Below are 24,931 nucleotides of genomic sequence, written 5' to 3'. Positions count from 1 at the left end.
GCTGATTATTTACAGGCTAGATGCCCTTCCTGATGCCTATGCAGAGTTCACAGCAAATATTTTCTGTTTGCGCCCAAAGAAAGAAATATCTGCTACTACCTAGGACTGAACTCAGAGCCTCTTGACCTCACAGACTTCCACTCTAGGGCACCACACCAGTCAGATCAACTCACTGAATGAAGTGTAGAAATTAGAATAAGTCTTGGTTGCCTTTAAACCTTAAAATTCTTGTTCAGGCTTATTACATGCTATAGGGAAATTCCAGAAAATCCATTTTTTGGATTTTGTCTGATGTATCAGAAATAGACAAGGCCTCAATATGATCTTTCACCTAGGTGAACTTTGCTTATTAAGAAACTATATAACATGGATTCTCAAAGCTAAGCTAGCTCTGCTTTCTGTGATTCCCAGATCTTGGCAAAAAATGAGATATTATGACTGTTCTGAGGGGCAGATGACATGAGTTTTGTAATTTGTTAACTAACATAGTTACTTTGCATTTTAATCTCATTTATATTCTCTCTTTTAAAGTGATGTTCAGATTTATTACCTTTTAATATTCCTAAACTGATAAACAAGCTGGAGACTAACTCCAGATAAGAAAAGTTTGTTAGTACAAATTGGGGTCTGGCTTATCTCTTTTGTGAAGAGATAAACAACCTTTCTCCTTATAATTTATTCCCCTTCAGACTTCAGATCTCATTTTAATAAACATGTATGCTATTATTAACTTTCTTCTTTCAGATTTCTTTGTTATATAAACTATAAAAGGGGATGTAAGCTAAAGATAAAAAGGATAAAGATAAAGATAAACTAAAGCTAAAGGAGACATGATGGCTCAGTGGCTAAGATGCTGAACTTGTCGATCAGAAAGGTCGGCAGTTCGGCGGTTCAAATCTCTAGCGCCGCATAATAGAATGAGCTCCTGTTACCTGTCCCAGCTTCTGCCAACCTAGAAGTTCAAAAGCATGTAAAAAATGCAAGTAGAAAAATAGGGACCACTTGGGTGGGAAGGTAACAGCGTTCCATGCACTTTTGGCATTTAGTCATGCCAGCCACATGACCACAGAGACATCTTCAGACAGTGCTGGCTCTTCTGCTTTGAAACAGAGATGAGCACTGCCCCCTAGAGTCAGGAACGACTAGCACATATGTGAGAAGGGAACCTTTACCTTTACCTTTAAGCTAAAGATTGGGGTTCCCTCCTTGAGTGAGAGGAATCCCTTTTGTCTGAATATTCTGATCAATTGTAATAAAATGATCTTCCTGTCTCGTTGGTTTGTGGCACGAGACTGAAAAAGCTATATTTGGCCTTCAGTCCCCTGCATGAAAGTGAGAAATAGTAATGAACTGTTCTTATTCATTAATATATATGTGGTGCATTTATATGAGATGGATTGGGAATGATTATAATTCTTCTTTGCATTTAACAAAAATAATTAAAACAAAGTAGACAAGAGTTTGTAACACAGAACAGTGGACAATGGACGTAATTGTAGAAGAATAATGTGCATTTTGAAAGAATATGAGTGCATATCTTTTGAAAATGATATTCTTTAGAAAACTGAAATCAAATTATTATTATTATATTATTAACACGTTAAACTAATTTAATTTTATTTCCAAACTTAAGAGGCTGCCCAATGTCTTGACAACTTGGAGCAGGTTTACAAATAAAGCAGGAAAAAAAACAACAACATATTGAAATGGAAATAAAAGGGGGGGAAAAAGAGCCGTAGCTGAATAGAAATACAAGAAATTCAGCAGCAGGGAAAAAAGAATGAAAGGACCCACTCTAGCCTATATCCCTAGGTCTGGGAAAATAGCCAGACTTTTAACAATTTCCTAAATGTCACAAATGAACCCCTGGCAGACATCATTCCAAAAAACTGATGCTGCAGAAGGGAAGGCTGCTTTCTGGATCCTGTGAGCGACTATTGCAGGGTCTACCCGGGGTCGTACCGTATTTTGACGATATTTTGGTATCAGCCGAAAATCTAGTGGAACTAAGGGTACGACTGAGGAAAGTTTTGGGCATTTTCCGGTCTGCCGGGCTTAAAGTTAAGCTAAACAAATGCCAAATCGGGGTCGGATCCATAGAATTCCTGGGCTACAGAATAGATAGGGAAGGGATTCACCCCACGGAGAGCAAGGTGAGGGCCATCAGGAAGGCCCCAGCCCCTAAAAATAAAACGGAGTTGCAGGCGTTTTTGGGTCTGGTCAACTTCTATGCGGTGTTTCTCAAGAACAAGGCGACAATAGCCGAACCGCTGCATAAGCTACTGGCTAAGAATGCCGCGTGGTCATGGGGGAAAGTGGAAAATAGGGCATTTGAAGGGGTAAAGAACCTATTGTCTAGTGATAGCCTCCTCATCCAATACAACGGCACGTTGCCATTAGTCCTGGTCTGCGATGCATCCCCCTACGGGGTGGGGGCTGTGCTCAGCCATAGGTTACCGAATGGAACAGAAGCCCCTATAGCATATTACTCCCGAACAATGTCTTCGGCTGAAAGGAACTACAGCCAGCTGGATAGGGAGGCTTTGGCTATAGTCTCAGGGGTGAAAAAATTCACGAATATGTATTCGGCCGAGACTTTGAAATTGTAACGGACCACAGACCCTGTTGGGTTTGTTAGCGGGCGACCGCCCACGCCCGTGGCACTGTCACCCAGACTAACTCGATGGACTATTTTCCTGGCGGCATACTGCATAAGCTGATCTACCGCCCGGGAAAGGAGATGGGGCATGCGGACGCTTTGAGCAGATGCCCGTTACCAGAGACTATTGAAGATCCAGCCCCAGGGATACCCGTCCTACTGATTGACTCTTGGGACGCTGGCCCTGTCACTTCCAAGGAAGTGGCAAGGGCGTCTTACAAGGACATTACCATAAGGACTGTGATTGGATGGGTGTTGAGGGGATGGCTCTGCTACCGGGCGAGCTGCTTCAGGGACTTTGCGAAGAAACGGGAAGAATTATCTGTTCAAGGGGGGTGTTTGTTATGGGGGGATAGGGTGGTTATTCCGGAAAAATTACGGAAAAAGGTACTAGAACTGTTGCATGTGGGCCACCCGGGTATAGTTCGGATGAAGAGTCTAGCAAGGAGCTATGTGTGGTGGCCCAGGATGGACAATGAAATCAGTGACGAGATAGGGAGATGTCAACCCTGTCAAGAGTCGAGGCCACTACCCCCCATGGCCCCTATCAGGGAATGGGAGAAACCACAGGGGCCATGGTCTAGAATTCACGTAGATTTTGCTGGGCCATTTTATGGGCAAACCTTTTTAATCGTAGTCGATGCCTTTTCGAAATGGTTAGAGATTATCCTAATGAAATCCACAACGGCAGAAGCCGTTATCTCAGTCCTGAGACACCTATTCGTCACCCATGGGTTGCCCGACACCCTGGTATCCGATAACGGCCCGCAATTCACGGCAACACAGTTTGAGGGGTACCTAGCGGAGGAGGGCATCAGACATGTCCTCTCGGCGCCTTTCCACCGGGCGACGAACGGACTTGCAGAACGTTGCTCGAGCGCCAAAGAGGCGCTCTCTAGAATAAGGCCGGGCGACTGGCAATTAAAGATAGACACTTTCCTTGCAGTCCAACACAGAACCCCCTGTGTAGCAACTGGCTGTAGCCCGGCGGAACTATTAATGGGACAGAAACTTAGGTGCCAACTAGACCAACTAAACCCCACATACACCTCAGACGGGTACAAAGGAACACAAGGAAAAACGAGGGAAATGTCAGTCGGGGACCAGGTGTGGGCACACAACTATAGCGAAGGCCCGACCTGGTTAAAAGGAACGATTATAGGGGTAACCGGTCCGAAATCATATATTGTGGATATGGAGGATGGCCGGGTATGGAGACGCCACATAGATCAAATACGCAAAAGACTAGCAAGTAACAGAGACAAAAATCAGCCAGGCCCTGACTATCCAATGTTTGAATTCACAGCTGACTCAAACCCGGGGCAAACGAGGGACTTATCTGAGTTCGACGAAGTCCAGCGACGCCAACCGGGCCCTCAGGAGGACTGCAGGGACAACTCTGCAAATAATCCAGGGCTGGATAGCCCAGAGGAGGAGCTTGGAGGAACTCACAGTCCCTCCGGACAGCTCGACTCACTCCCCAAGAATGAAGTGCGCAGGTCTGAGCGAGTTAGGAAACGCCCAGCCTACCTGCGTGACTACGTAGAGAAATAATATGTTAATGTTATGTAAATATGGTTACAATGCGTTCTGGGAAGGGAGGAGTGTAATGTATCTTTAAGAGTTTTGGAGGGAAATTTAGGCGGGAACTTACACGTTCCTGATTGGTTAATGCACCGGAGAAAACTGTATATAAAGAGGGGTTTTGCCGGACGTTCTTTGCTGGGTTCACTATAAACTAAAGAGCTGTTGTCACTCATCTGGTCTCCTGTCTCGTTATTGCCCGAATCAAACATGTATTAGGTGAATTTAAAGACTATCATGATATGAAATCAGATTGAAGTTCAATGTCATTTTTTTTGCACTTGTGTCGGAAGCACCAAGGCACTTCCAGATTGAAAAGATTAGCTGATGACATCATTGTTGCCTGGGGAGATACCTCATGTCCCCCGCAGGAATTGGACAAAGGACAGAGACTCAAATCTCAAACATGGGCTTGCTAACCTCCAACCCAGCATCTTAACCATGTGAGCCATGCTCCTTGTTCAATGTCATGATTTCTATTCACCCCACAGATCCTTAGACACGTCTCTATCGAAGGATGATATCATTAATAAGAGATGAATGAATATCAACTTGTATCCTTACGATTTATAATGTAATTGATTGTTTCCTGATTGCTTAATTGTAGCCTATGACTATCATTAAGTGTTGTTTCATTAAGTGTTAAATTTGTACCCTATGACTATAATTAAGTGTTGTAAGTGTTGTACCTTGATGAAGGTATCTTTTATGTACAATGAGAGCATATGCACCAAGACAAATTCCTTGTATGTCCAATCACACTTGGCCAATAAAAAATTCTATTCTATTTTATTCTATCAATCAGAATCTAAATTTCAAAAATGTTCATGAAAATTACATGAAAGATACTTATTCTATAATCATATACATATATTTCAGTAACATAATAAATAGCACTAGACAGTAGTGTTTCATTGCATAAAAAAAAGTTTTATGAAATAAACATAGGAATAAGAACCAAAGATGTGTGAATTGATTCTGTGAGTCAGATATGTAACTGCACATCCTTCTAATGTGCATTAGAAGAAATATGGTTAGATCAATACAAGCGAAGCCTGAATATTATCTCTGTATTTAAGATGTACTGGTTCTTGTTATTATCTCAGAAGAGAAGAAATGTTCATGAAAACATTTGTTGGAAGTAAGTAAGGTTTTAATATAAATATAAACCTGAAGACTAGATAACATAAACATTGATCCATTCTAAAATCATACATTCTTTTCAGAAAATCTTAGTTGCTGGTGAAATTCAAAATCCTTTCCTCAAGGAATATTTTCAACATTCCCTCTTTTATCTCCCCATCAAGAGGTCAGGGCTCTGCTTCAGTCTTTGAGAAGAAGGGATGAATTATCAAGCAGAAAAATGCAACAACAATATATGATAGCTACATCAACTCATTGATTTTTTTTTCTTTTAGTGACCCTATAATCCCTTGCCTCAGGTGGAGTCAGGGCAAATGGAGCTGATTATTTACAGGCTAGATGTCCTTCCTGATGCCTATGCAGAGTTCACAGCAAATATTTTCTGTTTGCACCCAAAGAAAGAAGTATCTGCTACTACCTAGGACTGAACTCAGAGCCTCCTGACCTCACAGACTTCCACTCTAGGGCACCACACCAGTCAGATCAACTCACTGAATGAAGTGTAGAAATTAGAATAAGTCTTGGTTGCCTTTAAACCTTAAAATTCTTGTTCAGGCTTATTACATGCTATAGGGAAATTCCAGAAAATCCATTTTTTGGATTTTGTCTGATGTATCAGAAATAGACAAGGCCTCAATATGATCTTTCACCTAGGTGAACTTTGCTTATTAAGAAACTATATAACATGGATTCTCAAAGCTAAGCTGGCTCTGCTTTCTGTGATTCCCAGATCTTGGCAAAAAATGAGATATTATGACTGTTCTGAGGGGCAGATGACATGAGTTTTGTAATTTGTTAACTAACATAGTTACTTTGCATTTTAATCTCATTTATATTCTCTCTTTTAAAGTGATGTTCAGATTTATTACCTTTTAATATTCCTAAACTGATAAACAAGCTGGAGATTAACTCCAGATAAGAAAAAAAGAAATCTTCAGACTTCAGATCTCATTTTAATAAACATGTATGCTATTATTAACTTTCTTCTTTCAGATTTCTTTGTTATATAAACTATAAAAGGGGATGTAAGCTAAAGATAAAAAGGATAAAGATAAAGATAAACTAAAGCTAAAGGAGACATGATGGCTCAGTGGCTAAGATGCTGAACTTGTCGATCAGAAAGGTCGGCAGTTCGGCGGTTCGAATCTCTAGCGCCGCATAATAGAATGAGCTCCTGTTACCTGTCCCAGCTTCTGCCAACCTAGAAGTTCAAAAGCATGTAAAAAATGCAAGTAGAAAAATAGGGACCACTTGGGTGGGAAGGTAACAGCGTTCCATGCACTTTTGGCATTTAGTCATGCCAGCCACATGACCACAGAGACATCTTCAGACAGTGCTGGCTCTTCTGCTTTGAAACAGAGATGAGCACTGCCCCCTAGAGTCAGGAACGACTAGCACATACCTTTAAGCTAAAGATTGGGGTTCCCTCCTTGAGTGAGAGGAATCCCTTTTGTCTGAATATTCTGATCAATTGTAATAAAATGATCTTCCTGTCTCGTTGGTTTGTGGCACGAGACTGAAAAAGCTATATTTGGCCTTTATTCCCCTGCATGAAAGTGAGAAATAGTAATGAACTGTTCTTATTCATTAATATATATGTGGTGCATTTATATGAGATGGATTGGGAATGATTATAATTCTTCTTTGCATTTAACAAAAATAATTAAAACAAAGTAGACAAGAGTTTGTAACACAGAACAGTGGACAATGGACGTAATTGTAGAAGAATAATGTGCATTTTGAAAGAATATGAGTGCATATCTTTTGAAAATGATATTCTTTAGAAAACTGAAATCAAATAATTATTATTATATTATTAACATGTTAAACTAATTTAATTTTATTTCCAAACTTAAGAGGCTGCCCAATGTCTTGACAACTCGGAGCAGGTTTACAAATAAAGCAGGAAAAAAAAACAACAACATATTGAAATGGAAATAAAAGGGGGGAAAAAAGAGCCGTAGCTGAATAGAAATACAAGAAATTCAGCAGCAGGGAAAAAAGAATGAAAGGACCCACTCTAGCCTATATCCCTAGGTCTGGGAAAATAGCCAGACTTTTAACAATTTCCTAAATGTCACAAATGAACCCCTGGCAGACATCATTCCAAAAAACTGATGCTGCAGAAGGGAAGGCTGCTTTCTGGATCCTGTGAGATGACACTGTTTAATTGATGGGAACTGGGGTACATTCACTCTTCATATGGTATTGTTCTCAAAACAGAGTCTAAGATTCTGGCTCGTATCCCACGAATTTTTATAGCCCAAATAATTTCTTTTATATTATCTGAAGATTTTAAAATATTTATTTTTATAAATCAATATTCAAGTCCATACACTATAATTTTATGGGAATAAGATTGTTGCCCCATTAAAATTATGCTGTCAGATTTTACTGTCCAAGTAGTAAGATCAGATAAGCAAAATGTTATCCATTTTTACTGTGAAAAAATTCAGGATTGGTGTGTATTGGTTAAACTTTGTTAGAGGGAATACAATTTTCTACAGTGGCCGAAATAGGATGACTTGCCATGGAGTTGAATCGTTAAAGAAAAGATGCTAAAGGAAGGAAAAATTAAGTATGAATGACAAATATTAAAATAATGTCAAAGAAACAGTGGTGGATAATAATACATTTATTTCACATTGAGTTATTCCGCTTTGAATTGTCGAATGGTGAGTTGTCCCGCTGCAAGTTGGTCATGTTCAATTGTCCTGCATTGAGTTGACTATGGCAAATCAGCCATGGCGAGTTGTCCTAGGCTCTATATAACTAATTCAGGGTGTTCTTCAAGATAATGTAGAGCTAACTTAAGGTGTATTGATCTCTTAAGTATTATGCCTGCTATTTTGTATTGGAATATGTGATGTAGTTGAATTTCATAGAACAGAGAGTTTGCACTAGCACTGATGATGTTACTGAGTTGGGTAATGAAATGTCTGCAACCAACTTCAGAGAGCACCAAGGACCCCAGAGATTATAGTGTTATTTTATGTATTTTGTTATCTTAAAATTGAGGAATAATACATATGTATACCTGTAAAGTATTTTATAATTAAAGTGCATTGTTTCTGTGCTCTTTGCTCCCATGATCATAATAAAATGAATGATGTTAGGATCCACAGCCAACAGAAAGATAATGTGATCTCTTTATTTTACCTTTAACTTATTTTGTTTTGCTATACATTTTCATGTAAATGTGAAATTATATTAGCATTTAAAAGCCATGTGAATAGGAGGACTGCTCTTTTTTTAGTCTTTGGTGACATGTGAACAAACCATTATTTCATCAAGTTAGAGATTATGGAAACTTACACTTGGAGCACAGTTCTAGGATCACCTACTTCACCTCCATCCCCAATTGTTAGTGTATCATAGCCAATTTCCAGGTCAAATTCTTCAAAATTAATTTGAATAACCTAGAATGAAAAAAACAAAACAAAAAACAAATCCAAATTTACTTAAAATGACTACAGGTTTCTTTTCTTTATCAATCAAACAAATGCTCAGACAGAGTCTATAACAGGGTTTAATATATAGCACTAGCAATAGCACTTGGACTTATATACTGCTTCAAAATACTGTATGGTACTCTAAGTAGTTTACAGAGTCAGCATATTGCCCCAGCTATCTGGGTCCTCATTTTACTGACTTAGGAAGGATGGAAGGCCGAGTCAACCTTGAGACTGTCAGGATTGAACTCTAGACTGTGGACAGAGTTATTCTGCAATACTGAATTGTAACCCCTGTGCAACCTGGGGTTTTATATTATATAGAAGTTGAGTTCTTTTAAGATTATTCTATTTTAGTTAGAAAAAGGAGTTATTCTTCTAAGAGAAAATTCATGGAAGACATGGACAATATTTTACCCATGCTATCATGAAGTTTCTGGAAATACAATGCTCACTTTAGGCCAATATCATGATTTAAATGTAGAGTTGTTACCATTTTAATAACATGAAATAAAAGAAAGTGCTAGGGGCAAGAATTATATTACACATTAATAATCAAAGTTACAGAATTTTTGTTTTTAACTATATCCCGATTTCATTGTATCCCCATTTATTCATGCAAGTTTACCAGATTTATACAAACCAATGAAAGATATTCATGCTCAAATAATAAAAAGCAGATATAATTTGATATAGTATATTATACAAAAGCAATATCATCTTTTAACTTCTGCAATTACTATAATAAATAAATGATTGTTATTTTATTTTTAAAACGTTTCATATAATGACTTTCATTTGAAGATTAAACTTTCTCTGATATAATTCTATGTGCATATAAGAAATGAATCAATTTGTATTTATATCATACCTGAGGGGGGTGTTAAGGTGATTTCACATTTTCGATAAACACTTGATAAATCTTGTTGTGCTTTATCTGTGATAGGTACATTCAATTTTTGATTATGAACCTTAAATTCCAGCTGGAATAAATTACTATCCTTGAACAAGGATACCAATTTGAACCCACACCGTTCTTACTGTAGATCTACTCGTCCATTGTTAGGAAGTTTATCTGAGGTATTAAGGATCTTCAAACAGTGTTGTCAGGGTTTCAAGTTACACATCCCACTTAATATGAATTTAGAGGCAGGCAAATTCCTCAAAGAACGTTTTATTGGGACATATCAAATTGGCATGATCCTGGTAAAAAATCTCTTGTTTTTTGCCCAATTAAAAGTAAAACTTTGTCACTTCCCCTCAGAGACTCCAGTCTCATGGTCCAATCACCATACAGTCCAGTATGCTGGCATACAGTACAATTGCTAGATGACCTCAGTCTCCACTTTTCAAACACCTGCACCAACATCCTTGATTTCCAGGAGAAATAATTTTATTTAGGCTACAACACCCCAGCTATCTCAGAACTACAAAAAGGTAAATGGCCACAGTTCGGGCAGCTTCAAGGTTGACAGTTGTCATGATAGCCATAGCCAATATCCAGACAGAAGTATGGCTGACATGCCAATCGTCACACCATAATACCTTGTAGGATGCAATGACATTAGGACTGGAAAGATCATTAACTTTAATTATTTGTCCCCAAAAATGAATGCTCAAATGGAAGAAAGTTCCAAATGCTTGTTGATTTAGAGTAACAAATCAATAAACTGAATAGGCTTGAATCACGGAATGTTTTCCTTGAACATGGAGTTGAAGGTTAATTGATGAATAAGAAGGGCAATAGTGTAAATAAAGCATGCCTGGAAATAAATAACCATGCTTAGCGAAGGGTTCAAAACTGAACCTTATTTTACACATAACAAAAGGTTATACTATGTAGAAGTCACAATGCATGGAATTGACACTATGCTACATTTATTTATTTATTTATTATTTATTAATTAGATTTTTATACCGCCCTTTTCCCGAAGGACTCAGGGCAGTTCACAGCCATAATAAAATAGAACAATATACAAATAAAACCAAGATTAAAAAACTTATTATATATAGGCTGAGATATAAAACAACATCCTATTAAAAATTAGACTCTCTAAAAATTATAAAATTATAACATTTTAAAAATCACGAAGCCAGTCCCGCACGGATGAATAAATAGCTCTTCAGCTCGTGGCGGAAGGTCCGAAGGTCAGGCAGTTGGTGTAATACATGCATTCTGTTAAAATTGCTGCTGGTCAAAACAATTTAAAAAAAATAGCAGAAGGTGAACTGGAAAAGTTGTCTACTCTTTCAGCTTTCTAGTATGGTCTGTCTTGAGATAAGCCATGTATACTAATTTGTAAATGAAATATTCCTGATGGCACAGCACATTTCCTTAACCTTGTATCTCCTTGTTGTTGTTGTTTTTCTTTTCCTCAATAATTGCACATTAAAAAAAAGTCCTAGGCTATAGTCATAATACCTTTTAATTTATATGCCCAGAAGCTTTCATAAAATGTGGTTAAACTAGTGCTTTTATTTACAGCATGCTGGTTTCCTTTAAAATAATAATAATACCTGCCACATAACATCCCAGACTTAACAATTGTCGATTAGAAAGACAAAAAATCTGAATAATGAGCATTGCAGTACCTGGAGACAGCAGGTAATTAGGGTAGTAATAAAACAATAATTCTAAGAGAGGATACTGACACTGTAAATTTCAACAGAGTAGCAAATTAATATTTTTCAACAGGTAATAAATACAGTATAAGCTTCTTTAGGAGTTTCTTCCTTTTTCTCTAGCAAAATACAGTACATCCCTGAATAAAGAATATGATCGAAGCCTTTTCTTTCTGGATTTTCATACAGGTCAGTTGAAATCATATCAGTGTCAGTTTAAATTAGAATTGAATGAGGATATTGTGGTAGTAGGCAACTTCTGCCTTTTCAAATCAACCATCAACACTAAAGGAAAAGCAGTCAAGGAATACATTGCAGACTAGAACTTAGTAGAGCAACCAGGAAGAGGTCTTGGAAATTGTATTCAAATGCCATGGTATCAGTGGTGGGTTGCCCCCAGTTCGGATCAGTTCTATAGAACCAGTAGTAAAACTGGCAGGAGGCTCTGCCCACTGACCCAAACGTCATCAAAACTCTTCTGCGCATGCACAGAAACTTCTGCACATATGCAGAAGAGCGCACGCATGTGTGAGCGGAGTGAGTTCGCGTGCATGGGCATGATGCAAACCGGTAGTAAAGGTAAGTGGAACCCTGTATGGTATGTCTCTACCCACAAAGATCAAAATCATGAAAGCCATGTTGTTCATAGAGAAGCAAAACTTGAAGTTTGAAGAAGCAAGACAGGAAGGATGTTGACATTTCTGAGCTTTTGCACTAGAAAAGATTCCAAAGAGTATCACAAACAACCAAGAATACAAATAAACAAATCATTGCAGAATTGCCCCAGAATTCTTACTTCAGGCACAAATCACCACATTCAAACTACTACAAAGTAGGACAAAGTAGTGTCCTATTTTGGACACTATATGCAAATATATAGCTCCCTAGAAAAGGTTCTAATGCTGGGGAAGGTGGGAAGAAGGAGAAGAAAAGGATGATCAGCAGAAAAGTGGATAGACAATTACAATAGGGGCACTCTAGGAAAAGCTGATAGACCAGGTTAGGGACAGGTCATTGTGGATAAAGTCTACTAAAGTGGTCACACGTAGACAGTGAATTGATGGCATTAACAGAGATATAGAATCAAGATCACATAAAGTCTTAATACCACTTTATGATACCTTGGTAAGGCCACACTTTAAATATTGAATCTAGTTTTGGTCACCACAATAAAAAAATATATTGAATTTCTAGAAAGAGTGCAGAGAAGAGCAATAAAGATGATTAGGGAACTGGAAGCTAAAACATTTGAAGAATGGTTGCAAGAATAGGGTATCTCTAGTTTAATGAAAAGAAGGACCGGGATGACAGCAGTGTTCCAATATCTAAGAGGCTGCCACAAAGAAGGGGGGGGCACATATTTTCCAAAGAATGTGAAGGCAAAACAAGAAGTAATGAATGGAAACTAATCAAGGAGAGAACCAACCTAGAGCTAAAGAGAAATTTCCTGACAATTAAAACAATTAATCAATGGAATAGCTGGCCTTCAAATGTTGTGGATGCTCCATCACTGGAGCTTGTTAAGAAGATATTGGATAACCATTTGTTTGAAATAGTATAGGATTTCCTGCCTGAGCAGGGGATTGGATTAAAAGACCTCCAAGGTCCCTTGCAAATCTGTTATTCTGCATCTAATGATAATAGCAATAGCAACAGCACTTAGATGTATATACCACTTCATATATCACTTTACAGCCTTTGTTAAGTAGTTTACAGAGTCAGCATATTTCCCCCAACAATCTGGGTCTTCATTTTACCGACCTCGGAAGGTTGGAAGGCTGAGACAACCTTGAGAATCAACATTCAGGATCCAACTCCTAGAACTTGCAGTGAGTTAGCTTGCACTACTGCATTTTAACCACTGTGTCACCATGGCTAATAATCATCCCTCCTATTCATTAAGCACAAATAAAAGAATTCTGTTACTGGTTTTTATAAAACACTAATTCATGGATATATCTCAGGATATTCAAGTAACTCCCACAGAGTAAGCATTTGTTTTTAAAACTTTCAGCTTTCCCACCCCAGTAGTAAGTTGTTTTCCTTAATTTATTTAGAAAAAAATAAAGGGTGCCATAAATACCTATTGAGGGAAGACTGTAAGATTTTCAGCAATATCCCAATATATTTTCATTCATTTCATTCAGTCACACCCCAAATCTATGTATAATAAGCATCCACTGCTAATTAAAAAAAAGATAAATGATAAAATTATCTTTTCATACTAGTGTCTCAATGTCCAGGATAAATTTGTACTGGGATAGTGATCAGATTTTATGATGCATATGTTGAGAATTCCGCCAGCATCACTACCCCTATCTCCCACCTCCAAAGCCACATCTCCAAATTCTAACATGCCTTCCGCTCAATTAAATGTATATGATGATGATGATGATGATGATGATGATGATGATGACAGTATACACAGCAAATGAGATAACAATGCTGGATTTCGTATCACAGATCACTAGTCAAACACTTCCCAAGCGTTTAGGACTGCGTGATGTATTGGCGAATTATGTGAGCAGATCCCAGTAAGGTGGCTTTCTGCAGCTGACCAATGGTGATCTTGTCAGCGCCAATCGTTTTTAAGTGCTTACCTAGGTCTTTAGGTACAGCTCCCAGTGTGCCGAGTACCACTGGAACCACCTGCACTGGTTTATGCCAGAGTCTCTGCAATTTGATTCTCAAATCTGGATATCTGGTGACTTTTTCAAGTTGTTTCTCATTGATTCTGCTGTCACCAAGTATAGCAATGTCAACTATCCACACTTTTTTCTTTTCCGCAATCGTGATATCCGGGATATCGTGTTCCAAAACTTTTATCAGTCTGTATTCGGAAATCCCACAGTAGTTTTGCATGCTCATTTTCAATCACTTTTTCAGGCTTATGATCCCACCAGTTCTTTGCTACAGGCAGATGGTAGTTGTGACACAAGTTCCAGTGGACCATCTGAGCAACTGTGTTGTGATGTTGTTTGTAGTCGGTCTGAGCTATTGTCTTACAACAGCTCAGTATTTGATCAATGGTTTCATCCGCTTCCTTGCAGAGTCTGCATTTGGGATCATCAGCAGATTTTTCTATTCTGGCTTTGATTACATTTGTTCTAATGGCTTGTTCTTGGGCCGCAAGAATTAGGCCTTCTGTTTCTTTCTTCAATGTTCCGTTGGTCAGCCATAACCAGGTCTTTTCCTTATCTACTTTTCCTTGGATCTTTTGAAGGAACTGTCCATGCAATGCTTTGTTACACCAGCTGTCAGCTCGAGCTTGCATCACTGTTTTCCTATATTGATACTTGGTTTGCTGTATTATTATTATTATTATTATTATTATTATTATTATTATTATTATTATTATTATTATTATTATTATTATTTTATTGCATTAGTCAAATCTAATACAAAATAAAGTTAAAGGATAAGAGAATAGATGAGTAAAAAGTTATAAAGAAAGAAAGAAAGAAAGAAAGAAAGAAAGAAAGAAAGAAGAGGGAGGGAGGGAGGGAGGGAGGGAGGGAGGAAGGAAGGAAGGAAGGAAGGAAGGAAGGAAGGAAGGAAGGAAGGAAGGAAGGAAGGAAGGAGTTTTATTTCATTATTATTATTTTTTTAAAAAAATCAAGATTACAACCTGGGTCAGAAACAGTTTGATCAGTAGATGGAATATGAGAATGCTATGCTTCGGGCTATGAAACTAGATCAAGTTTCTGATAAACAGTTTGAGGCTCATGGAGATAATAACTGATTCCCAGACTGATAAAGATTTAAGACACCGTCTTACAAACAAACTCCAGACATTTCCATTAGCCATGAAAAGACCTGTCAGTTTTCCAATTCAAAGAGTAGCAGTTAAAAAGAAAATACAGTAGTTTCCACCCTAATATACTTTGAGATATATTGCCCTTGATCCTTTCTTTTGAATATATCTTGCTTTGTGAGAAAATATTTCTGCTTTAGGCACTGGCCAAAATAACCTGAAATCTATGAGCCTCAAGTCAGAATCCTCACAAAAGCTATTTTACCTGTGATAAGAATCTTCCATTTAGATTCATCCTCTAATTAAATTTATTGCAGTCATAAGCCAGTACTGACAATAAACAAAATAAAAATTAAGACAGAGTTAAAATGCATTTGTAAAGTGACCTAACTAACATCTATAAATAAGATTAAGGATACAATCTATAATGAATTATAATGTAAACCCTAAAATCATATTAAAAATGAAATATCGAAAATTGTGACGAAGTAAAAATATATAAAATTATTAATGCAATGAAGTAATAATATTTAAAATTTCAATGAATTACAGTTATAAAGAATGCAATGAAGGATGTTGGTCCATCAGGGTTTGACAGATCTTGTGCTGCTGTGCAATTCCATTCTATGGTGCTAAGCAGAAAATTGTTTCTTTATTATTATATTTCTTCCATCTTTACTGCTTTTACAAATAACTTAAGTGGCAGGGATATCTTATACTCCTTTCTCTTTCTATTTTACCGGGATGGTGAACTGGTTTGGGCTGAGAGACAGTGACTGGACAAAAATCACACAGCCAGTTTTCATACCTAAGACAGGACTAGAACTCATGACTGGTGTGTCAACCCACAACCAAACCAGTTTTCAACTAGGTAAGAATCACTCAGATAAGCTTGTTATCGGGCTAGAAAGTTGTATGTTTAAGGACTGACATTTATCAGACTAAGGAGCTGAACTTGAGAGGCAAAGCTAAATTGAGAAAGTAATATGTTATCTTCCTGGCTTTATTGCAGCAAGCTGTACATTTCCAATTATCTAAGCTACTAAGATTCTAGTTCTCTGAAGTGAATAGGACAGAATAGTCAATATTCCGATCAATTTGAAAGTGGCTATAGCTCAGTTCAAAGTCTTGTGTTAAATGAAAGTTATTCCGATTATTTTATGCTGCATTTGCTCAGAAGCAATTAAGATACAGTTTCAATAACCAATTATGTACCCTTTTAACATTTATGTAAAAAGGCCAAGAAATAAATGTCATAAAACAACGTTACTCTTTATTTAAATAAGCACTTTTGCATATAATATAGTTCCCCAAACACAATCAAAGAAACCCATTGTCTTTGCTGTACGAAAGCTGAAAATATCAACGACTCTAATGCTTTTCTTATTTAGACTTTCATGGAATAACTTGATTTAATCGTACATTCTCTTAAATGCCTTGCATATATTAACCTTTATACTGTGAACAACATTAAAATATAGTTATTAACCTGGGGGAAGAGAAACAGTAAACAGTTTTTTATATTTATTTATTATTTATTTATTTGTATAATGACGCCATGATGTATATCAGAGTTCTTAAACTTTTCTAGCTTTGTGGACCAGTTGGGGGAGGAGAGGGGATGATTTGGCACGAGTGGCAGGCAAGAATGCGCACACAGCTCCATTTGATGAGCAGCAGGCACAAGCACCTTCCACTTGTGAAAATGGAGCATGGGCACCCATTCTAGCCTGCTGCTCATGCAAGTGGGGATACATACACCTTCACTTCTGCAACCCAGTTCTGAATGGCTCAGGGCCAGTAGTGGGCTGCTGCAACCTGGGGGTTGGGGACCCCGATGGTTGTGATGTTCATATGGATTCGACAGATGATGTTGTGTCTTGTCCGCTCTCACCGCAGCCGGGGTCTGCTTATCTGCTCCCGAACACGGAGGAATGTATGCCACCCGGCCCCAGTTCTGGCTCCATGCCCAGACAAGCTGCAGAGGAGGGGGCACCTCCCAGCCCTGGCTCCATGCCCAAGCAGGCTGCAGAGGAGGGAGCATCCCCCGGCCCCAGCCCTGGCTCCATGCCCAGGCAAACGGAGCAGCTAGACCCCTCCCCCTCCTCCACAGCATGTGAGCCTGAGGAAAGTTTACTTCCAACAACAGCTGATTGGAGTGACCCTCGCATCAGAAGATTGGATAGGCGGAGGCAACAGAAGGAAGGAAGGGGCAGGCCTTAATGAGTGCTGAGTCATGGAGCCACACCCCATGGCCTATATAAAGGATCTGCTTTCTGGCAGTCTCTGAGTCAGGCAAAGTCGAACTTATCTTGCTGAAGTCACTTACTGGTCTCCTGCCTGCTCTGAGGACTTTGCTAGGACTTTGGGCAGAGCTGCAGAGGCAAGCCTGATTCGGATTTCCCTGACCCGGCCGTCAGCGGAGAAGTGGGACACGACAGATGACCTCTGTGCTGCTAAGTATAAGAAAACTGTTTCTATCCATATACAAAACAGCACAGAGATTTAAACTCCTTGGGTAGTGGGTTGGACTAGAAAATTGCCAAGGTCCCTTCCAACTCTGTCATTTTAAACATAGGAATTCACAACATGGGGCCATGGAACTACTTTTTCTTTAGTACTAAGTCCCAACATTCATATTGCCGAGCAAAGTAATTTCTGGCTTGGTTGGAGCGCAGGTTAAATTGCAGAACTTAAGTTTTCTATTTGAGATGCTGGACTTTGGTGGAATTTAAGATGCGGGGGGGAGGGTAGAATCCCAATGAAAACATTCCCTGCAATTCCTTATTCATTGTGTTCATAATTCTTCCCCCATTCCCACAACTGCAAACTCTAGAGCTCTGGAGTACCATGGCAGATGATGATGATGATAATGATTTATTCATCAAACAAGAATTACAAATTCAAACAAAGAAAATAAGAAAATCAAAATGTGACAGAGACAATAACCATGCCAGTACACTTATGCATGAGGACCTCTTAAATATTGAGTGAGGCCCACAGAAGTTAAGTTAGAACTAAAGTTGTGAAAGTCTATACCAAGAACTATCTAGTTTGTGAACTATCCAAACCAAGAATTTAGAGCCTAGTAGCGTAAGATATTCTATTATGCACAGAAGAGTACAAGACATTTCTGTAAAGAACTTCTGAACTTGCTCAATTGTATTGATGTCCAATATACAGTAAGGATTCCAGACAGTGGAATAATATTCTAGGATTGGCCTAATGTATGTTTTGTAAGCTCTAATGAGCAATACAATATTTCCAGGAAAAAAATGTAAAATTAAATTCACAACATGTTGCTGTTGTGTTACAAAGATAGATGCAATGATGTAAGAACAATACTGAGAATCAGTGCTTCCTCTTTTCTATGTTGGAAAGGATACTTGGGGGGTAACTTGAGTAACCCTCAATGGAGCAAGCACAATGGTGGTGTACATTTATTTTAGAACAAAGTTTTTCAAACTTGAAACTTTAAGATGTATGAATTTCAACTTGCAGAATTTTGGTTGGGAATTCTGGGAGTTGAGGTCCAGACATCTTACGGTTGCCAAGTTTGATAAATATTTGTTCAGAGGATTGGTAAAATGTAACTGGTGGCTATGAGGAAGTGTCCTTATTTGGAATTACATATTTATATAGTTCTATTATGAGTCATTCATATGAACTCTTCTATCTAATTTATTTTATTTATTTATTATTTCAATTTCTATACTGCCCTTCTCCCGAAGGACTCAGGGCGGTTTACAACCAACTAAGAACAACAAATATAAAAATTAAAAAACAAATTTAAAAGATCAATTTAAATAGGCTGAAAATTCTAAAAACTATTAACTATTGGGCCGGTGAATAGCGCAGGCTGGTAAAGCCTGTTATTAAGAACACAAAGCCTGCAATTACTGCAGGTTCAAGCCCGGCCCAAGGTTGACTCAGCCTTCCATCCTTTATAAGGTAGGTAAAATGAGGACCCAGATTGTTGGGGGGGCAATAAGTTGACTTTGTAAATATACAAATAGAATGAGACTATTGCCTTATACACTGTAAGCCGTCCTGAGTCTTCGGAGAAGGGCGGGGTATAAATGTAAACAAAAAAAAAAACCCATTAAAAAACTATAATGACTTGTGAATGAATGTGCTCCAATCAGTCTGTATAAATCATCCCCAATTATACTTGTGTCTCCAATTCAAATAAAACTAGTTAGGTTTTGGGTTTTACTTATGATCCAATTTTGAAACATTTCAAAATCCACTTGGAAAGATAATGTTGGCCACAGCAGAAAAATTCCAACATGCCTGAATCTTCTGCCAAGATAAATTGATATTTACATATATCCTACCTGTTTCCCCCACCCCCACATAATTACTATCCTAGGAGGTATAGAGAGCTGAATGAAGGCAATCTTCTTTTTCTTCTCTGGTAGAATGTATGATAGTGTGCAATTCTGTGCTAGTCTTGATATTGATATCTAATATGCTAATTTATGATTACAATAATCCTCTGGACATTATTGTAATGTTGTAGGTTAGAAGGTGCATTGCAGATTTTTGGGAGGATATTGGGAGCAGTTATTCTCTCCACTATATGGCTATTGTTTATATGAAGCAGGCACAGCTGCTTTCCCAAGCTGATACTTTCCAGATGTTCTGAGCTATTTCATGTAAATCAGGGGTGTTGAACTCCCGTCCTCACAGCAGCATCATGTGATATATCATGACTTTTCCCCCCTTCACTAAACCAGGAATGGGTGTGGCCAGCGTGTGAAACATCCAGCCTGTGGGCCACAAGTTTGACAACCCTTATGTAAATCATCAAACAAACTCTTACACAGTGGTACTTCAATACTTAACTGCTTCAAAACTTATCAAATTTGATAGTCAACACATTTTGATGCAAAAAATGTTGTCTCGGTACTCATTGTTTGTTTGGTACTTGACATACTGCAAAATGAAGTGGGAACAGCTATAGAGGCAGACAGGAAGTTGTCCATGCTGGGAAGATCGCTGCAAAAAGAAGTGGGGGACGGCCACAGAGGGTGGACAGGAAGTTAACCATGCTGGGAAAGTTGCTGACATAAGAAAAGGGACAGATAGGAAGTCTTTCCCAGCCAAAACAAAGGGTCACAGGGTAAGTCACATGGTTTGTTTGACAGTCATCCAATTTAGTACTCATTGTGTCTCCTGGAACCAATTAAGGATGAATTACCAAAGTATCATTGTAATTTAAACAAATAAAAGGTAACAATTTGAAAGATAAGAAAATATGTGTGAAAATCACAAGCCAATATGACAATTGTTACTAAATAAAGGTTAATTTTATACCACCTCAGTCATTTTGTTTGTGATATTTCTAGATATGAATAATAATAGGCAAAGGAACTAATGCATGAACTTCTTCATTTTGTTTTCTTTTATGTTAGCACTTGTGTGACTGGCAGATCAAGAGACTGAACAGTCTTAAAGCTTTAAACAATAACACATCATTTATGTATGCAAGCATCACGGATCAGGCCTGGGTCAATAACATCAAACTAACATTAATATGCATACTCCAAAACCCTTTTATTCTAGCAAAATTAATTACAGCATTTTGGAATGGTTTGGGAAGGGATGTTTCTATCAATTTCTGTGTAACATAGTTTTTCAATATTTACAGAAATTAGAGAAATGTGATGAATTCCATGTAAACAATGATCTTTGCTCTGCATAATGCAAAACCCTAGAATTAAAATTACATTGTACATTTAAGAGATCAAGGATGCATTTATGCCTCCGTTAGAAGAGTTAGATGCAAACATCTGAGTATTCTGAAACCTACATTCTATGTTTTCTGAAAGTAACAGCTTGCCTTCAGAAGTTGTGGGTGCTTCATCACTGGAAGTTTTAAGAAGAGACTAGACAGCCACTTGTCTGAAATAGTATAGGGTCTCCTGCTTGAGCAGGAGGTCTCTTGACCTACAAGGTCTCTTCCAGACATATTCCTACTTGCAACTGATTGTTTTTCCAGTCATGAGCACATCCAGTTAGAGAGGAATGTTCTCTACTTTACTGAAATCTTAACATGATGAAACAACAATATATTTGTATATCAAAAGCATTGTAGATAAATTGCCATACACATAGAACCAAAATAGATGTACGTCGATAGGAAGAAGGATGACAGAAAGATACTGGTAAAACTATGAGACTCCAGACACCCAACTAGATTTTCTGTCATTAGCTTAGCAAACAACCTAGGAGAGGGAGGCAATTTGAAATAAGAATGACTACCCTTGTCAAATTAGAACCATCCCAGCATTAGTGTAGAACCACATGCTTCAACAGTAAAAGAAATTGCAAGTTCAAAACTGTGGAATTGCTTGCAAACAGGTCGGCAGGCAGAGGAGACAAGCTTAAAGATGTGGCACCAAGACAGAGGCGGCATCAAGTCCTAGTGCTATTCTAGAGCAAGAATAACAAGATGCCTGACAATCAGAAGTGAAGGGCAGCACCATCTAATTGTCAGTGTTTAGAGATAGTTACCAAGGAACAAACAACAGCTAGTTATGACATTGCTTTTAGATGTAGTCCCTGTATTTAGGCTGTTGTAATGGGGAAGTTTGTTACCATTGCAGTTTTTCTATATTAAAAAGACAACAATAGCCAAGTAGGTCATAGATTCAATGAACTTTCTCTTGATTTTTGTATTCATCACTTTTGCAGATTGCTTCTTCTACAGTATATTTTTACTTAACCCTGTTTTTATTGTTACATACTCTTTCCTTGGACAAGGAAAAATAATAATAATAATAATAATAATAATAATAATAATAATAATAATAATAATAATAACAACAACAACAACAACAACAACAACAACAACAACAACAACAACAACACAAAGTAATAGAAAATAAAGAACCTAAAGTGCTTTGGGACTTTAGAATTCAAACAGACAAGCACCTGCCATATGACTCTCCTACACATAACAGCTGTGGAAAAGAAAGACTAAAAAGTCTGGACATTGGATTTCATAGCATCTAGAGCAGGGGTGTCCAAACTTGGCCCTTTGGAGAGTGGTGGACTTCAATTCCCAGAATTCCCCAGCCAGCATGAGCTATAAATTTAAGCAAGTTGCTAGTTGGAGAATTCTGGGAGTTGAAGTCCACCACTCTCCAAAGGGCCAAGTTTGGACACCCCTGATCTAGAGACAGCATATTAGAAGAGAAAGAAATGAAGAAAATCATTTTTTTACCATAAAGTACAAAAAAAACTAGAAGTAGGATGATTGTGGCAAAAGAAAGCAAAGGTATAATTCCAAAACATCTGGAGCACCACTTGAACATCATCAGCATGGATAAATTCATGATAAGTCAGTTGCAAATGGCAGCTTTACTTGGAACAGCTTATATCCTGAGACAATACCTTTAATACAGTGGTGGTATTCAGCTGGTTCATACTGGTTCGGAGATCGTGGGTGGGCCTGCTCACCAGCCCTCACACTATACTGTCCTATTTAGACACATTTTTGTGGCTGGGTGTATGCACGGAAGGCATGCGCACGAGCAAAGCGCATGCGTGGAAGGCCGGACACATGTGTGGAAGGCACGTGTGTGGCAAACCGGTGGTAAAAATATTTGAAACCCACCTCTGCTTCAATACCATTAAACAACAACTTCTGCCTATCCCAGGTCCTTAAAAAGGATTCAAGAGGTAGATAAAAACGTCAAATCTTACCAAAATATTTGGCTGACTGTATGATCGATGTTATAATTAAACATTCATGGATCTGAAGCCATATCCTTCATTTCCAAACTCTGTTTTCTTAAATTTTCCCTTTCCATTATTAGAGTTTACTTTTATATAAAACCTGGGAGGAAAAACAATAGCAATTTTTCCACGCTTGCTATCTACCTCTTGTTTTCTTCCAAATGTTTAAACCATTTGAGAAGAGTTGGAACAATCCAGATTTGGAGGGATTTGATTGATCTACAGGACTGTTTTGTATCTCATGATTGTGCCTGGTGCAGGTTTGCCTGTCAAGGAAGAGCATAGAGTTGAAAGAATAAACTTCATCTATTAGAATGAATTAAGTTTGAAGTGATAAATATGACTTTTTTCCACCTGCAAGTCATCAAACAGTAATTATCCATGTGTGAAGTTTCCCTCTTATTGCTAGGCAGCTGAGGCAACATTCAAGCAATGCAGTGTAGATTTACTTAACTTAGATTTCATGGATCTAAAATACAATCATAATTACAAGTATTTCACACTGTGAAAATTAAGGACTTCCTAATACTCAACTGTACTATATCTGATTTTGGCTACATTTTTTTTACATAACTACTTCTGAGGAAAGCAAGGGAAGAGAAGAAGGAAACACAATGGATTACTGTGGCAGAAAAAATATGCATACTTCACTCATGTTTTCTTCAGACTGTTCCTTGATTATTATCTAGAAATCTAAAAAGTGATTAAGGTATCAAGTGATAAATTTACACTACAAGAAACATTTAAAGAGGAATCTTTTAAAAAAATTGTTTGTGTTTTTAATGGTGCAAAGCTGCAGGGTTTATTGAATCATTCTTTTAGATGCTGTGATGTCTCTACATCTTCAAAGATCAGAATTGGGCAGGGAATTATTTTCCCTGTTACATTCTATGGAAATGAGAGCTGGACTTCAAAGAAGAAGGATAGAAAGAGTACCAACATTTTGAACTTTAGTGTTGGGAAGTTTTCCAGCTCAGTCAATACCATGGATAGCTATGAAAACAAAACAACAACAACAACAACAACAAAATAATCATCAAACAAATGATCAATAAAGAATTCTCCCTTGAGGCACAAATGGCCAGGCTTGATATTATCAAATTATGTGAAAAAGCTAGATGTCCTAAGAGGGAAAGTTAGAAAGAAAGAGAGGGGCTGAAAGGTTATGTACACGGCGTTAACCCCTTCTTTTGTGTTTTGTCTGTTTTATTTTTCAGGGTGTTTTTTTCTGTGGGCGGGGGATGCCTGTCAGCTTTGGAAGCCATATTAGGCTGGAAGCTTCCATGCTGCCACCTTCTCATGTAGGAAAGTAGGAGTGGGGGGATTTAGTAGAGGGGTTGCCTTTAGATATTGTTTCTGTTGGTCAAGGTCAGGCCGATCCAGCATCTGGAGAAGGAGTGGTCAAAGTGCTGTCTCGAGATGGGACAGATGGTGGTTGGAGCATGTGATCGACGGAGAAGTGAGGGGATAGTTTGGGGTTTTTTGATTTACTGAGAGAAAGCCCGAACCTCTCAGATCCGGGTTTTTCCAGATATGCCAGTTTACCTATCCTGGTAAATAGAACTTTGAAATATGCTTGCTTCAGAGGTTTTACTTGGAATTGGGGGGGGAGGGATTGTTTCTGGAACACTGACAAAAAGAGGATGACCAACAAGGTAGGTGGAGTCCATTACAGTGATGATGGTTACTTTTTGAATATCTGAAGAACAGACTGTATGGAAGAAAAACCTATGAGGAGGACACTGATTTAATAATGCATAATCAATAAAAACATGCAATATACTTAAAATTATTTCTCAAATTGATACACAGATAAACCAAAGCATGCTGACTACAAATAGCACTTAATGATCAAAATAGGATTAGTAATATAGAAGCTAGGATTTCAGCACCTAACACATTCAATTACAGATGGAGTTAAATACATCTGTGTGTGTGTGTGAAGGCACTAATGTATATATAGTAAGAAGT

The 24,931-nt window shown here is 38.0% G+C and overlaps 1 protein-coding gene across 1 annotated transcript in view; it reads right to left on the bottom strand.

The window, feature by feature from the left end:
• CSMD3 (CUB and Sushi multiple domains 3) overlaps window positions 1-24,931 on the bottom strand; it is a 782,898-nt gene that overhangs the window by 334,358 nt on the left and 423,609 nt on the right. Inside the window, exon 12 of the mRNA XM_058175006.1 lies at window positions 8,702-8,805. Coding sequence (XP_058030989.1) covers window positions 8,702-8,805 — 104 coding nt within the window. The remainder of the gene's footprint in view (window positions 1-8,701; window positions 8,806-24,931) is intronic.

Source organism: Ahaetulla prasina, chromosome 3 (assembly GCF_028640845.1).
Source record: "Ahaetulla prasina isolate Xishuangbanna chromosome 3, ASM2864084v1, whole genome shotgun sequence".
Taxonomy (NCBI): Eukaryota; Metazoa; Chordata; class Lepidosauria; order Squamata; family Colubridae; genus Ahaetulla; species Ahaetulla prasina.
This window is presented reverse-complemented; position numbering and strand designations above follow the sequence as displayed.